The 17,454-nt window shown below is 41.0% G+C and overlaps 3 protein-coding genes across 3 annotated transcripts; 2 read left to right on the top strand and 1 right to left on the bottom strand.

Moving 5' to 3' along the window:
- Positions 1–449: 449 nt before the first annotated feature.
- LOC149596303 (uncharacterized) lies at positions 450–2,064 on the bottom strand. The gene is made up of 2 exons (XM_089861431.1): positions 1,892–2,064; positions 450–777 (listed from the first exon to the last, which is right to left on the bottom strand). Exons 1-2 carry the CDS (start codon positions 2,062–2,064, stop codon positions 450–452), a joined length of 501 nt encoding a protein of 166 aa, XP_089717557.1.
- A 5,631-nt stretch (positions 2,065–7,695) lies between these two features.
- LOC149596302 (uncharacterized) lies at positions 7,696–10,098 on the top strand. Its single transcript, XM_089861350.1, has one exon. The coding sequence runs from the start codon at positions 8,374–8,376 to the stop codon at positions 9,856–9,858; it is 1,485 nt and encodes a 494-aa protein (XP_089717476.1). The 5' UTR covers positions 7,696–8,373; the 3' UTR covers positions 9,859–10,098.
- Positions 10,059–13,895, top strand: LOC149596301 (uncharacterized). The gene is made up of 3 exons (XM_089861430.1): positions 10,059–11,088; positions 11,267–13,492; positions 13,543–13,895. The coding sequence occupies exons 1-3, from the start codon at positions 10,059–10,061 to the stop codon at positions 13,893–13,895; spliced, it is 3,609 nt and encodes a 1,202-aa protein (XP_089717556.1).
- The last annotated feature ends 3,559 nt before the right edge of the window (positions 13,896–17,454 follow it).

Below are 17,454 nucleotides of genomic sequence, written 5' to 3'. Positions count from 1 at the left end.
TTGCATTAACCCCAAAGGCATTTTACTTGTGATATTATCAAGAGAAAATAGAAGAGAGTATAATACTTCTGTCTCTGAGTGCTTCTCCTCGTTTGAGGGGTTAGATTTCTACCCCCTCCAAAAATAGCCTTGTTCCAGCTTTTAGAGAGATAAAAATTGATCCCGTATGAACACTGGATCTCCAGCGTTCATGGTTTCGCACTTGGAGGCGGCTGATGAGGAGCAGCTCCCTCTCCAGAATCCTTTGAGGAACGCTAGTTTCCAAAAACACTATATCAATCCTCTAGCTTCCTAATTGGCTAATTGAAGTTTTGGGCTGGTAAAAAAAGAACAGGATGACCCCCTCAATCGAGGTAGAAAGCAGAGCTAAAGTAAAATTTGACCCAAGTGTTATGTTCTCTACTATTTTCTCTTGATATTATCGTTTCAAGTTTCTTCTTTACAAAACTTTATCCGTCGATCTCATGTTTAGAGATCTTTCCATCTTTGTTAGTGTCCATTCTAGAAAACTCATAAATCATTTTATGGACGTCTCTTTTACTCATCGAATGATATTTCAGCCCAAAATCTTGAACTTCGGAAAATTCGAGCACTCCGTTGTGATTCTTATCGTGGTTTACGAATATTTTATTCAGATATTTCTCTTTTTCCTCTTCGGGACTTTCATTCGCCATTACGGCAGAAGTTGAGTTGAAAAACTCTTCCTCTGACAAGGAACGACGAACTCGGCAATAGTAGCACCCGATTCCTTTGCGGCAACCTCCTCCACAATTGCATCTACGCGCAGATGAACAGGGTGCGTTAAGGCCAACAAATACGTAAGTCTACTAGGCCTAATTAAAAATTTAGTACCGATATTATCATTTGATTAAGAATATTATGGTATTATAACGCCCTGACCCAAAAAATATACAAAGTATTATATCGCAAATCCATTCTTGATGCGTTGTAAAATTTGTAAAATCACTAAATATGTTGAGTCTAAGCAAGCACGTGGTTTAAACAGAAAAAGGTAGTGAATTCTATACAAGGAAATCAATGCCTCTGGTAGTTCTCTGAAGCTAGATTGCTGTAAATCTTTCCCTCAAAATGTTAAACCAGGGATAGATGTAATTTTAGAAGCAGAAATGGAGAACGGTATTTACTTCAGTCCGACTCGCAGTCCAGTGTAGAGCCCCTCCCTCCAACACGCAACGCAAATTTTGAAATTATCTTATTGGCTCACTTAAGCTACGTTTTGATGACATTGCTACCGCGGATGGCGAGAAATACGTAATTGTTTTTTCCTCTGTCGCTATGACCCGCCTCTTATTTCATATCCCCCGTTCCGGGGAAGGGGTCCGGGACCAGATTACGCTGATCTCTACTCCTACTTTTAAATTTTTATCTATTCCTGGTTAAACCTCCGATTTCTGGCGATATTTAAGTTTGAGTATGTATAGGAAAAGCTCTGACGGGATTACCTTTATAATTTTGAATCAATTTCATATGGAATATAGTGACACAGAAATATGAGATATACCCCTTCTGACCAAAATCTCAAGTCTCTACTTGCTCCATCCACTATCACTTTACTTTATAAAAGCGTCCATCATGTACGATGTAAAAGCTACACAGCAAGAGTCTTCTTTAAAGGTCAAGTCGCGTTTAAATAGTAAAATTTAAAATACGCCATTAAGCATGCCTTTTCTTTAGTACGTAAAAATAAAACAATATTTTTTAGACTTAATCTTTAAAGAGAGTGAAATGGCCTGACAATTTTTTTAATCTTTTTTGATTGTTTAAAACAACATTTAAGTTAGTAACTATCCGTTTATTTTTATATAACATAGAGCCAATCCTAATTTTTAAATAATATAGAAATTGATGGTCACGCATATAATATACTCACCCAAAAATATTGCAGCTGCCATATCCGCAATAAGGTGTTGATGAAGTACAATCATCGCAAGACCACGGATTGCCAAACCTGGTGCAACGGGCCTGGCAACAGTCGCTTGAAACAGATTTGTAAGCTGACGCCACCAATAAAATCGTGTATAATATAGTGGTAACCGTGCCCATTTTGGTATCTAGAAAATTTTGGAATAGAGAATTTCAATTGTGAGTTTTATTATTGGGAAAAATTATTTGTGTTTTTCTAATCATGTGTGTGAATCTGACAAGTTATTATAAAGTTTAGAAAGATCACACATAAATAATTTATTATTTTTTTTTAATCAAACTCTTTTATTTGGCGATCTATTAACCATGCATTAAAAGAAGATGACCCAAGAGCTGCACCATAACAGTAGCCACATCGTTCTCTACTTAATTACAACATATTTAATTAAGAAACGAACATTGCTTATATTAAAGTAAAACTTCAGATAACATAATATTATACTTTAAAAGAATATGCTTCATAAGATGTGGCTAATAAACTGAGCTTGTGAATTTACTCTCAAAAAATTAAATATTTCTCAAATGACAACCAACCTTTCAGGAGTAATTATACTCTGCACTTGATCTGAGAAAAACAATGCATGCCAAAGATAATTTTTATATATTATCTGCGGATGCCATATTGTGAAATTGTCGGAAGGAAAGATTCCGTACATTTCATAATTTTCATTATCTAAAATATCAATAAGGATAATAGCTCAACTTTTCAATTCCGGTGGAAGTTCCTCTTAACGTACAAGTTATTTCCTATACATATAATTTATCTATCCGGATCCACCTTCAGATTTTTACCACCCCGTCCGTTGCCTACGTTATATCAAGGCCCGAGTACGCACTTCTGGTTAGTGGGGACTTTTAAGGAACGCGACACCTTGTTTTTTGCTCTTTTTTCGATGATGGCGCTCGTAGTAATCCCATTTTAAGGGTTCTTCCATTTATTTGAAATTGGAGGGAGCGTGCTTAAAAATGATGGGCCAAAATTTTTAAATAAAAAATTAATATTTTCCAGCGTTTCAATGCTTTTAATAGTGTTTAAAATTATGAACTGTATCTTCTATGATATCTGATTGCGATATCCTTCCTGCAAAATCGTCAACAGTCCACTGAACGTCGTATTTACTTTCTGTTATTAAATCTGATCCGATAAGGTGATAATTTTCATCCGACCTAGCGCTATCTGAACGATTTCTAATCTTATATCTGTTCAGATATCTTTATAATTTTACAGATATCCGTGTTTAACTTTATATACTGATTATATATACAACCATTCCAGTACACGTGAAAACCTTCAATTATGTATTCAAGACAGAGATACAGAGATTCATGTAACTTTTGAAGTAGGAATAGAGAACAGGGTACTTTTTGGTTTTTGCGCGCGTCAAAGTCACCGGCACCCTTCTTCGAAACGGGGGGGATAGGTATGAAAGAAGAGGCTGGTCATTGCGACAGAGGTAAAAAGCAACGATCTATTTTTGGCCGTCTCCGTCAGCAACGTCATCAAAACGTAGTTTAAGTGAGCCAATTAGATAATTTAAAATTTTCGATACGAGTTGAAGGGATTGGATTTATACTGGGCAATGAGTCGGATTGAAGTTTAGACCATGAACCTTCTATATAATGGACCAGAATCTTAATGGCGGATCCCATGTTAAAGTTTTCTTGCTAAAGTGTCCCAAAATAATAAAAAAAAAGCTAGCAGACGACAAGGTCTTGGAGAAAGACGGTACAATGTAAACAAGTAAAATGTCCGCTTGGTTTCATTTCGCTTTTAAAAGTAGAGTTTAATAAAATAATTCAAAATAGGAAAATTAAAGATTTGCGCGTTTGGCAATTGTGAGAGTGATTCAAAGAAATTAAAATGTAAAAACATAAGTTTTGTTTACGTTTTACCGCGGTGCGCGTACCCTGCGAAATTGGCGGGCAACTGCGCACAGACGTTGTAAGCAGAAAACAAGTTGGAAAAACCAAAATATTACCTCTCCGAATCAAGAGATCTACTACTACAAACCTATTTATCTAGATATGTAATTATTTTTTTTTTTTGAAGTAAAAATTTACGAATTATTAAAGCAGCATTCCAAGCATAGAGAAGTAAAGCAGACGACATTTTACATCCAATAAGGATAAATCTTGGACACATGGAAATCAGTCCCATGAGGAAAAGAACAGGAAATGAATTGTATAAATTTTGGAGAGATATAACCTATATGTGTTTGTAAATTGTCTACGCTTCAGCTGTTTACCCTATATACTCATAGCTACATTCACAACATGGTTTGCAGCAGAGAGAATTTATAATAGGGAGTGGAAGCTCTTGCCCTTGACAGTGCTAATTACAATGTAGCTCAAACAAGTAGGCTGCGACGCTAAAATTGGCCAGGTAAATTTCCGGTCACATGACTCTCCTTTAATTTTAAAGTTTGCCCTCAATCACTGTTGGTTGTACAATTACCCAATAAGGGTTCGCGATTTCGAGTGTGACTGGCGCCATTTGGATTTATTTTAAGTCAGATGTTTCCGTTTCCCTTTCCCTAAAAAGATAGTGTCCATCTCCCCTAGACCCTCCCGCAACATTCTAGACCCAACAAAAAGTAGTACCGGGGCGGAAATAGACCTGGCCAGTTTTGTTGATCACGTGATTTTTGAGCTACATAATATTCCTCAGTTTCACTCCCTATTATAAATTCTCTCTGTTTGCAGTGTAAACACTCGTCTCGTCTCACATCAACAATAGTCTTAAGGCTGGTTTACATGTGCGCGAGAATTAAGTTTAAAGCGGAGAGTAGAAGTTGAAAGTTGAATCTTTTTCTCGCGCCCAAAAAAAATCGCGTCTGCCAAAAGCGTTTGTTCTCGCTGCTCCACCCGCTCCTTCGTTTACATTCGAGCTGGGCGGTAGCATGAGCCTAGATAGCAGAGTTGCCTTTGAAGCCTTTCAGTCGGAAGTAAACAACTAAAATGGCGTCGACTGTCGTTAGTTTGCTTGTGCTTAAAAAGAAACTATAGAGCTATTTCAGAGGGGGTAATGGCTACGTCACCAATGCTATTTGCCCATAGAGAAAATCTGCACAAAATGGCCGCCCTGGTCCGCCAAAGGCAGGCCCAATTTTCGTAGCAGACGAAATTTTTCCCCCACTGAAATAGCTCTATTGCTTTTGAAAAAAATTGGACATTTATGACAAAAAAAACAAAACAAAACAGAAAACTAGAATGGAATATCGTTGGTGGGGACATCCTGTATGGAGAAATAGAAACAAAGAAGGCAATTTTCGCACTTTGGAACGTTATTTGATATAATTTGTCAAGGTGCGTATATTTTCTCTACTTGAGTTTAGAATAATATTGATTTAATTGTATAGCTTGAAAGGATGAGGAAATGTGATTAAACGTATTTCCAAAATTATATCTTGTTCTTTTCTTCTTTTTAAAGACATTCTCAATGGGGGTGCCTAGGCCAAATTTCGCGAGATAAACAAACGCAAAAATATCAAACGATATTTGGTCCTTGGCTATTATGGGCTTGGAAAATCACGCGACTCTTTGCGACAAGCAAACATGAGCTGAAAAATCTATCACGGCAGATCGGAGCTGGGAAATAGGGAGATAGAAACGCGATCTATAAAATCCGCCGAAAAATGGAAAAAATAGGGGGGGGGAAGTAACAAAAATTTAGGACGCACGTCCTTCGCGCAAGGGGGGACCTAACCGCCTCTGTCTCTGTCATCCCCTACGTAACTGAAATTTCTTTCTAGTATTGGTAGCCCGAAAGAAGAGAACCTGTAACGTCAACTGTTCGCGAATAAGTTGCGCGTTAAGAGCCGCGGCGTACCGTACATTTTCCCCTCTTCTCACTACGCATGGATCACGGCTGCCTATGCTGATTCTCTCTCCCTATTTCCCTCCTCTTTGCTTCATCTATGAGCAACAAGCGCGACTTAAAAAGTTCTCGATTGTTTGTAAACGGTACGCCTAGGGAACGCAAACCCCAATACGCCTCATCTCTCAGCTTTACGCTTCGAATTTTTAGCCACATCGTAGTATACGATAGGCTCTTAGTTTGACCCGAGCCGTCCGTAGTAGTAGTAGTAGTAGTAGTAGTAGTAGTAGTAGTGGCCGGGGTTGTCGCTTCGTTATCGTCAGATTTTAGCTTAAAAGGAAAACTGAACCATACAGACTAGATAGAAACTCCGAGTTTTTTATTATTTATTCTTATCTCTAAAATGTCGGGGTGAAGTGGGGTGGGGTACCTCTTAATCTGTGGGGTCGGAAACTTTTGAATTTTTATCTGTAGGGTCGGCTGAATTTGTATCTTTGGGGTCGGATACTTCTGAATTTGTATCTTTGGGGTCGGATACTTCTGAATTTGTATCTTTGGGGTCGGATACTTCTGAATTTGTATCTTTGGGGTCGGATACTTCTGAATTTGTATCTTTGGGGTCGGATACTTCTGAATTTGTATCTTTGGGGTCGGATACTTCTGAATTTGTATCTTTGGGGTCGGATACTTCTGAATTTGTATCTTTGGGGTCGGATACTTCTGAATTTGTATCTTTGGGGTCGGATACTTCTGAATTTGTATCTTTGGGGTCGGATACTTCTGAATTTGTATCTTTGGGGTCGCATACTTCTGAATTTGTATCTTTCGGGTCGGATACTTCTGAATTTGTATCTTTCGGGTCGGATACTTCTGAATTTGTATCTTTCGGGTCGGATACTTCTGAATTTGTATCTTTCGGGTCGGATACTTCTGAATTTGTATCTTTCGGGTCGGATACATCTGAATTTGTATCTTTCGGGTCGGATACATCTGAATTTGTATCTTTCGGGTCGGATACTTCTGAATTTGTATCTTTCGGGTCGGATACTTCTGAATTTGTATCTTTCGGGTCGGATACTTCTGAATTTGTATCTTTCGGGTCGGATACTTCTGAATTTGTATCTTTCGGGTCGGATACTTCTGAATTTGTATCTTTCGGGTCGGATACTTCTGAATTTGTATCTTTCGGGTCGGATACTTCTGAATTTGTATCTTTCGGGTCGGATACTTCTGAATTTGTATCTTTGGGGTCGGATACTTCTGAATTTGTATCTTTGGGGGCGTATACTCCACCAGACTTCATTAAAGTGGAAGTGGCGACTTTAACTCTTAAAATAACCATTAATAATCTAAATTTTTTAAAGCTCAATGGAAATAAAAGGTATAGCTTGTTATATTTCCCCTTCCCGCGGGCGCCGGCCTTGACTGGCTGAGGCTCCGCGCTGCCTCTACCGGTATTACGGGTTATAGGTAGTTAACATTCGGTGACACTACCCTGCCTCTACTTATATATATGTATTATGGCTTTTGGGCAAGTTAACATGGGATCACACTACTATATGTCTTTCATTTTCGTTAGCTTTTCGCCAAAAATGAAATCATTGTGAGAGTTCGGCCTATCTAAAGTGAGATAAGGTTTGCTTGCCTTGGTTCTCTAAGTTTTTTGAAAACTAAATGGAAATAAAAGGTATAGCTTGTTATATTTCCCCATCCCGCGGGCGCCGGTCTTGACTGCCGGTGGCTCCGCTCTGCCTCTGCCTGTATTACGGCTTATAGGTAGTTAACATGCGATGACACTACCCTGCCTCTACCTTTACTATGGCTTTTGGGCAAGTTAACATGGGATCACACTACTATATGTCTTTCGTTTTCGTTAGCTTTTCGCCAAAAATGAAACCATGCTGAGAGTTGGGGCTTATCTATAAAGTGAGATAAGGTTTGCTTGCGTTGGTATGTTAACCATTTCCTGCTTTTTACGTTGGCCGTTTTTTTAAATCCTCTTCATTTCTGGACTGAAATTTCAATGTCGAGGTGTGTATTTTTCTGTCGGTGAATATTTTTGTGTATAAAAACGAGAGCTAAGTTACACCGTAAAGTTTTTCTACCTTTTAAAGTGAAAGACTGGCTTAGTGTTTGGTTAATCTGTGAAATATTGGTACAGTGTTTGGTTAATCTGTGAAAGACTGGCACAGTGTTTTGGTTAATCTGTGAAAGACTGGCACAGTGTTTTGGTTAATCTGTGAAAGACTGGCACAGTGTTTTGGTTAATCTGTGAAAGACTGGCACAGTGTTTTGGTTAATCTGTGAAAGACTGGCACAGTGTTTTGGTTAATCTGTGAAAGACTGGCACAGTGTTTTGGTTAATCTGTGAAAGACTGGTACAGTGTTTGGTTAATCTGTGAAAGACTGGTACAGTGTTTGGTTAATCTGTGAAAGACTGGTACAGTGTTTGGTTAATCTGTGAAATACTGGTACAGTGTTTGGTTAATCAGTGAAAGATTGATACAGTGTTTGGTTAATCTTTGAAGATTTCAAGTAGGATATTTAACTTTCTTATTTCTTATATATCCCATATTCGAAAATAGTTCTTTGTCATAAGCTCATATAGAAGAATGTCTGGTAGCGAAAAAGGGGACGATGTAGATGATGGTGAGAGAAGTAAGAAGGAGAAAGTTAGTGATAAAAAGGGGAGAAATATTGTGGATCCTGAGGTTCGAGCAAAACTAAATGCTAGGCGCAGAGAACTATATAAAATTAAGCGGGAAAAAGAGAAAAATAGCAAAGCAGATGGGCAAGGCCTAGGAGCGGAAACAATTGCGAATGCAGAGAGTAAAGCTAAATTAAATGCTAGACGCAGAGAATTATATAAAATTAAGCGAGAAAAAGAGACAATTGCCAAAGCCGAGGGAGGGCAAGACCCAAAAAATAGAGATAATATCGAGGGAGGGCAAAATGTAAAAAATAGAGAGAGAACTAGAATTTATATGGCGGAGCGAAGGCTAGAACCCGATTTCCGGGAAACAGACAAAGCCTACAAAACTAAAACAAGGCAAGAGGAAGGAAATAGGAAGAGGTATGCAGCTTATATGGCTGAGCGGAGGGAAGACCCTCAATTTCTTGAAAAGAAGAGGGCTAAGGTGGCGGAGCGAAGGGAAGACCCTGAACTTCGGGAGAAGGAGAGGGCCAGTATGGTGGAGCGAAGGCAACACCCTGAATTTCAGGAGAAGGAGAGGGCCAATATGGCGGAACGAAGGGAAGACCCTGAATTTCGGGAGAAGGAGAGGGCCAATATGGCGGAACGAAGGGAAGACCCTGAATTTCGGGAGAAGGAGAGGGCCAATATGGCGGAACGAAGGGAAGACCCTGAATTTCGGGAGAAGGAGAGGGCCAATATGGCGGAACGAAGGGAAGGCCCTGAATTTCGGGAGAAGGAGAGGGCCAATATGGCGGAACGAAGGCAAGACCCTGAATTTCGGGAGAAGGAGAGGGCCAATATGGCGGAACGTAGGGAAGACCCTGACTTTCTGGAGAAGGAAAGGACCAATATGGCGGAACGTAGGGAAGACCCTGAATTTCGGGAGAAGGAAAGGAACAATATGGCGGAACGTAGGGAAGACCCTCAATTTCGGGAGAAGGAGAGTACCAATATGGCGGAACGTAGGGAAGACCCTGAATTTCGGGAGAAGGAGAGTACCAATATGGCGGAACGTAGGAAAGACCCTGAATTTCGGGAGAAAGAGAGGGCCAAGGAGAGGGCCAATAAGGCGGAACGTAGGGATGACCCTGAATTTCGTCATAATGAAAATTTCGCTACCTGCTTTAGGAGGGCTATTAAAAAGGATGACCCATTATATCAAGAATTTTTATATTCTGAATCGATTAAAGATGTACCTACGCACAAGTGCGAAATATGTTCTAGACTTTGTTTTAAGAACAGTTCGACCTCAATAAGTTTAGAAACTTTTCAGGCGCGCGTCGGATTGGTTACCAGTGTTTTGACTCCCTTAGTGGAATTGTGCATGCCTTGTCACGCGGCCGTATCTAAAGGGTTGGTTCCAAAATACAGCCCCGTGAATGGCTTTTTTTTTCAGTCGTAAATGAGACTATTACAGGGTTATCTAATCTCGAGCAACGGCTTGTTAGCCCTAGAATTCCCTTCATTCAAATACGATCTCTTGGCTGTGATTCGCAAAAAGGGTTAAAGGGCACCGTTGTTAATGTTCCTTGTAACGTGGACACGTCCTGTTCCGTTTTACCAAGGCTGCCTGACAACACACATACAATACAAGTGAAATTAATGCGTCGCATGCAGTATAATAACCCATTTTTGTTTGAAACTGTGCGCCCTAAGCTTATTTTAGCCGCGTTTAAGGCTTTGCTGCAATCACCACTTTATAAGAAACATTGCATCACTCTTTCGGAGGACCTCATGAACACGTTGGTACAAGAAACCGTTGATTTCGTCGTAAACGAAAACGACAGAAATATTGCTCAAAGTGAAGCCGCACAAGTGAACGATACACCCTCAATCGAAGGTGATGGGCAAGTGGGCAAGAGTGTCAATGTGCAGGAAATTGATAGTGACGAAGAATGGGTTGAGGAAAAGGAAGAAGAAAGCGTCAATTGTGGAGCCAGAGATTCGTTGCTATTATCAGCTGATGATTTATTGGACACTAATATCACGATAACCTTTGCACCAGGAGAAGGTAGCAGACCCGTGTCTTTGCTATACGATGAAGATTGCGAAGAACTGTCCTTTCCTCGAATCTATGGAGGGCAGAAAAGGGACATTAAGGTCAAATGCAGCTATCAAGATATTGTAAAATGGGAATTGCTGTCTTCAGACAGAAGGTGCGCTAGTGACGTCACCAATCTATTTTTTAAATGGTTAAAGATTGAGACTATGAAAGTCAGTCAAGCAATTCAAATTTGTTTACGCAAAACTAAGTCTGCTGACGGGCGTGGACTAACAGCGGGGACACTGAGGTTAGAAGGTGGAATTGAATCGCTGCTTCACCATGACGATGGTTTCAGAATACTGGAGCCCCTTCGCAACTCCCCCGCATTTTGGCAACGAAAATCGAGGGACCTTCTGGCCATGGTGAGACAACTCGGAATTCCTACGTTTTTCCTGACTGTAAGCGCGGCCGAAACCCGATGGCCTGAGTTAATAAATGCGTTGTTGGTAACTGCTGGCAAAAGGATAACGAATAACCAAGACATTGAAGCTATGGCTTTCAAAGATAAAGCCAAGTTGATTCAGGAGGACCCTATTACATGCGCGAGATATTTTGATTACAGATTTCAAGCATTACCTCAGGAGCAGGGTTGGACCTCTGGGACTAGTGGTGGACTATTATTATCGAGTTGAGTTTCAACACCGTGGGTCGCCTCATGTGCACAGTGTAATTTGGGTTTCCGGCGCTCCAAAATTAAAACCGGATGGTTCAAACACTGAAGTAGTCGAGACTTTTGTTGAGCGCTTCATTTCTTGCGCCAAATCAGAAAATGAAGATTTGGTTAACCTGGTTCCTCTTCAAACGCACAAACACACAAGAACGTGCAAGGTGAAACGGGGAGAAGAAACGATTTGTCGTTTTGGAATTCCCTGGCCTCCAATGCCGAGAACATATGTTCACGATCCTGTTTTAAGAAATTGGACAGAAGAGTACGGTCAACATATCGCATTGGAATGCAAGAAAGTGGAAAAAGCCATAGCGGCTCTGACATGTGAAAATTCTCCTAAAACATTTGAAGAGTTTTTGCGGCCTCTTCAAATGACGGAACGGGTCTATATTGATTGCGTTACGATAAATCTTAAGAGAAAAACCATTCTCCTGAAGAGATCTCCTTTGGAAGTAAGGGTGAACGCCTACAACAAAGACATTCTTAGATTATGGAGAGCCAATATGGACATTCAATTTGTTCTCGATGCTTACGCGTGCATTATGTACGTCATCGCTTACATTGGAAAATCACAGCGTGGCATTTCCCAATTACTTATGGAAGCTATGAGAGCCGCTAGGCAGGCGGGCTCTACTGTTAAAGAAAGGCTTAAAGTTATCGCCAACAAGTTTCTCACTGGTCATGAAATTTCCGCCCAAGAAGCGGCGTACTTATGCCTGCAGATAACCGTGTCTAAGTCTAGTAGAGCTACCATCTTTATCAACACAAATATGCCAGAGAAACGAGTTCATATTCTCAAGCCAAAGAGTCAGCTTGATGATTTGCCAGAAGATAGTACAGATATTTTTTCGGAAGGCCTAATTGATCGTTACCCTTTAAGGCCAGATGATATGGAATCAGTCTGTTTGGCTGAATTTTCAGCTTGGTATGAATTCAATAAGAAAAAAGGCCGAGGTCGACAAGTTTCAAGTCTAAACGAAGATGAACGACCTGATAGCGAGCCTGAATCTAATGTAGCTTCGGTTTGGATCGCTTTGAAGCATGGCCATGGGTTTGTACGCAAACGTACACAGGCTAAAGTCCTCCGATACAGGAATTACAGTATCGAGAAAGATACATTGGATTTCTACAGAGAGCAAATTCTCTTGTTCTATCCTTGGCGCGACGAGGCCACAGATGTTTTGGAAAAAGATTTCAAAGAAGTCTACGAAGCAAATCTGGAACTGATTTCGCGGAAAAGAAAAGAATTTGTAAATGAAACTGGTGAAGCCGACTTTGAAAGAGCGAGGGTAGAATTCCTCGATAGTGAAGCTCAAGTAGATTTGGCTAATGTGCAACCAATACTGGAGCATCAAGATGAAAGAGATCGCCAATACACGATGGATGACCCAGAATTCGCCGTTCTGGCTTGCGCACGAGATGCTACGGCGGACATCGGACGGGAAATCCCCGATTGCCGTGTCCCAGATTACACAGTCGTTCAAACTGTTCGTATAGTAGAGGACAGTGAGTATGCCAAAATGGTACAGGGTCTAAACGTAAAGCAGAGAGAAGTATTTGGCTACATTCTTGGGCATTTCAAAACTAAGCCCGACCAGTATCTCCGCCTATTTGTCACTGGGGGAACTGGAGTAGGTAAAAGCGTCCTCATTAACGCAGTTTGCGAAGGCGTCACTAGGTACTTTCACAAACAACCTGGGGCTGACAACTCCAACATTATTGTCTTGAAGTGCGCTTTCACGGGAAAAGCCGGTTTTAACATTGGTGGAACCACTTTACATACGGCTTTCTCGCTTCCAGTTAGCCAATACGGAGGGCCCATGTCGAGAATGGAGTCGGAAACTCTGAACAAAATTAGGGTTGCCTGGAAGGACCTCAAACTGATAATTATTGACGAGATTTCAATGGCAGGAGTTGGGATCCTCACGAAGGTCAATTCTAGGTGCCAAGAGATTATGGGATCACAAGAATCATTCGGTGGACTATCAGTTTTGGTTGTTGGCGATTTTAACCAACTGAAACCAGTAGGCGATAGTTACGCATTTCAAATTCCTAAAGCTCGTGACACACCTTATGCTGGATTGCTAGATAATAATCCCCAATGGAAAGAATTTAAGGTTTTTTTCTTGAATGAGATCATGCGTCAGAAGGAAGACAAGGCGTTCGCCATGGCTCTGAATCGAATGGCAATAGGAAAAATGGAAGTCAGTGACGTATCACTAATCAAGAAACAGCAGGTGAATGTAAAAGGCGACCCTCCTCTCGACGCCATACATCTGTATGCTACGAACAAAGGCGCGGCAGATTTCAATGAGCTACGTCTCAGTCAGTTCAATACTGAATTTTGCGATTCTTGGCTTTCGATAACGTGAAAGGAGACTTTCAAGCGCTTGTGCGAAAAAATATCCTGGATAGAGCGAAACAACTGAAGCCCAGTTCCACTTACGGATTGAGTGAAAATATTCGCTTGCAAATCAGTGCTCGGTATATGGTTACCAACAACATTGACATTCAAGATGGAATTGTTAATGGAGCCACTGGTAGAATACGTCAAATTGACTACGGAGTGCGTCCAGATGGGGTTCGTGTTCCTATTAGAGTCTGGATTTCCTTTGACCACGAAAGGGTGGGTAAAGATATTAGAGTTAAAAGTGCCGCTTTGATTGTCGCTTCTAAGGCCGAGCCTTGTAAAGACGGTGAGGTCATTCACGCTTCGACACTCGAATAAAAACGTCACTGTGTCTAGGAAACAATTTCCCTTACAAGTGGCAGAAGCAATAACCATTCATAAGAGTCAGGGTGATACCTACAAATGCGTGGTGGTTCATACCAACAAAAACCGAAAAATGCAAAGGTCAATGTTGTACGTTGCTTGTAGCCGAGCCACTTCCGCTCAGGGGCTTTATATCGATGGTGATTTTGTAGCACCCGAACCTCCAAAGGACAATGACGTTGTCAAAATAGAAATGGAGAGAATGGAAAGAGAAGCGCAGCTCTTTGTGTCCACATTGCTTTCACGGCCAGTTATGTTTTTCCATAACCCCGAGTCTTTAAGGGGTCATTTGCAGGACGTCAGACGTGATGATTTCATTGTCAGTGCTGACTTGCTTTTGTTTGTGGAAATTCGAGCGAAAGAGCAAGATGATTTAAGTATCGCTCAATTCGAGAATTTTGGAGGAATTTTCTTGCCCGAGAACGCTCCCGAAAGAAGATCTTATGGATCGACGATTTTTGGAAATAGTAAAGTGACTGAACAGGTTTTGGACTGTAAAGTCACTCATGGTCGGCTTCCTAATGGGCAGCCATCGCCCATAGCCCGCCTTGAACGGATTTGGCTCGATTGTAAATTGGGAGGAGAGAAAATAGCGATAGTACTGTTGTACAAATCGCCTCAAGCCAGCTTGAAACTGGTGTTAGATGACTTGACTAGGCTATTTTCTAAAAAATACGATCCGACCGTACCTACTTTGGTCGTTGGAGATTTTAATGTTGACTTTTTACTAAGGAAACAGGCATTGACAAAGTTTTTTTTGCCTTGGCAAATTGAACTTATGCCAGGATTGAAGAACAAGGTTTCAACCAATAAAGGGAGTCAGCTTGACTTAGCCTTTGGAAACGTATTGCTAATCCAAAAATACAGGGTGTTTCTGAAAAGTCCATCACAAATTAAGGGGCGTGTTTATGGGACCAAACTGAGCGGAAAGTACCAAAGAACATGGGGTGTACAACATTTTGTTACGGAGATATGGCCTTCCAAACATTCGCCCCTAAAACAAGGAAATATCCAAAAATGAGGAGTAACACTTAAGACCGACTAACCAGCTTGTTTAAAATTACTAGACAATTTCAATAGCCTTTAATCGAACAATTGATTTCTACCTTTACTAATCAGAAGCGTATAAATGAGTAGAAGTATGCCTACGGTGGTAATGTAAAATTAATCCCAAGTGACATGATGTTTCAAGATCTTCCCAGCACCAAGTAAAATGGTTCTGATTGAAGGGACTTTTATTAGCACAGCGTAAACAACGTTATTTTCAGGAATTAGTCCAAATGTCCACGGGCGGCATTACAAAAACGAGGCAGTCTTTCGAATGATACTTGGACATGTTGGAAGATCTCTGGCTTGTTCCTGTTATCTCAAACCGTAAAAAGCTACGCAAATCTTCATCATCACGGACAACACTCTTGTACGTTAGGTATGACCTTGAGAAAACCTAAAAGGACATCTCGAATGTATTTGAAAAACCCATCTCCAATTAAGGGGCGTGTTGTTTGTTTCCAACAGAGTAAACTCGCCCAGAGAACAATTACAATGCAGAGCCACGTTTCGGCGTTAATGGCCCACAAAGGTGGTCCCAAAAACAAGAACAAACTTTAATTTGTTTCGTTCAGTAAGTGTTTCATGTGTCATAGATAAAACGCCATGATTAATGCACAAAGAAAATGTTATTGACAAGTTTTCGGACCGCGATGCTGAAATGTGGTGGTGCACCATCGTGCATGAACCACATTCTGTTTATTAAACCTAAGGGTACGTCTTCGAGTAGTTCTGGTAAATCGTCCCGTAAGAACTACAAGTAAGCCACACCGTTTAACCTGGGCTCTAGGAAATATGGCCCAATTAAATTGTCACCCACAATACTACACCACACGTTTAAGCTGAGTTGTACTTTGTGAATTCTAACGCAAGTTGCGTGTGGTTTTTTCTTAATCAGCAAACCAATTGGCGGCTGCTTGTTTTTGGATCGTCCTCGAAAATAGTGAGAACTTCGCCTATTCTTAAAAAACAGAGCACTAAAACAGAGCACTATGTTTTTTAAGAAAGGAATAAAAGAGGTTTCACGTACATGTGTTTGTTTTATTAAACTCATAATTCAACGAAGTCTGTTACAATGCCTTTCTTCACAAATGCCGAATATGCGGATATGCACCTAATGTATGGACTAGCCGAGGGGAATGCCGCTGCAGCTGTACGCTTGTATCAGGAAAGATTTCCGCAGAGGCGACTACCAAATCGACTGACGTTCGAGGCTGTGGACAGACGTTTGAGGCAAGATGGACGAATCCAACCGGCTGGACCTCAACCTAGAGCGAGAGCCATCCCAGAGGCCGTAGAAGACGAAGTTCTCACCATTTTCGAGGACGAGCCTGAATCAAGTACCCGCCAAGTTGGTCGCCGATTAGGCGTAAACCACACGCTCGTGTGGAAAATCCTCAGAAGCCACCGGTTTCATCCTTTCCATGTTCAAAAAGTTCAAGGTTTGAATCCAGCGGACTACCCACGACGCACGGCGTTTTGTCAGTGGTTTCTGGCTAAAGTAAACGATATCGATTTCCCACGGGATTTGTTGGTTACTGACGAAGCTAACTTTTCACGGGATGGTATTATTAACTTACATAATAAACATCAATGGTCCCAGCTAAACCCCCACGCAACTTGCGTTAGAAGTCACCAAGTACAATTCAGTTTAAACGTGTGGTGTGGTATTGTGGGTGACAATTTAATTGGGCCACATTTCCTAGAGCCCAGGTTAAACGGTGTGGCTTACTTGCAGTTCTTACGGGACGATTTACCGGAACTACTCGAAGACGTACCCTTAGGTTTGGTAAACAGAATGTGGTTCATGCACGATGGTGCACCACCACATTTCAGCATCGCGGTCCGAAATTATCTTAACGCGACCTTCCCTTTGCGGTGGTTAAGTCGAGGTGGACCTGTGGAGTGGCCTGCTCGATCACCCGATCTGAACCTTTGTGATTTCTTTCTTTGGGGCCACCTGAAAGACTTAGTTTATCAGACTGAAGTGCCCGATGTTGAAGAGCTACGTCGACGAATAATTCACGGCTGTCAAACAATTCGCGAAACTCCAGGCATTTTTCAACGTGTAAGGGAATCATTTGTAAGACGTGCTAATGTGTGCCTTAACGCGGGTGGTGAACACTTTGAACAATTTTTGTAACTAGTTGCAATTAAATGTTAAAACTTGTCAATAAATTCATTTTCTTCGTGCATTAATCATGGCGTTTTATCTATGACACATGAAACACTTACTGAACGAAACAAATTAAAGTTTGTTCTTGTTTTTGGGACCACCTTTGTGGGCCATTAACGCCGAAACGTGGCTCTGCATTGTAATTGTTCTCTGGGCGAGTTTACTCTGTTGGAAACAAACAACACGCCCCTTAATTGGAGATGGGTTTTTCAAATACATTCGAGATGTCCTTTTAGGTTTTCTCAAGGTCATACCTAACGTACAAGAGTGTTGTCCGTGATGATGAAGATT

Source organism: Phalangium opilio, unplaced genomic scaffold, assembly GCF_054372755.1.
Source record: "Phalangium opilio isolate 3A_F unplaced genomic scaffold, DU_Popi_V2 ptg000390l_1, whole genome shotgun sequence".
NCBI lineage: Eukaryota > Metazoa > Arthropoda > Arachnida > Opiliones > Phalangiidae > Phalangium > Phalangium opilio.
This window is presented reverse-complemented; position numbering and strand designations above follow the sequence as displayed.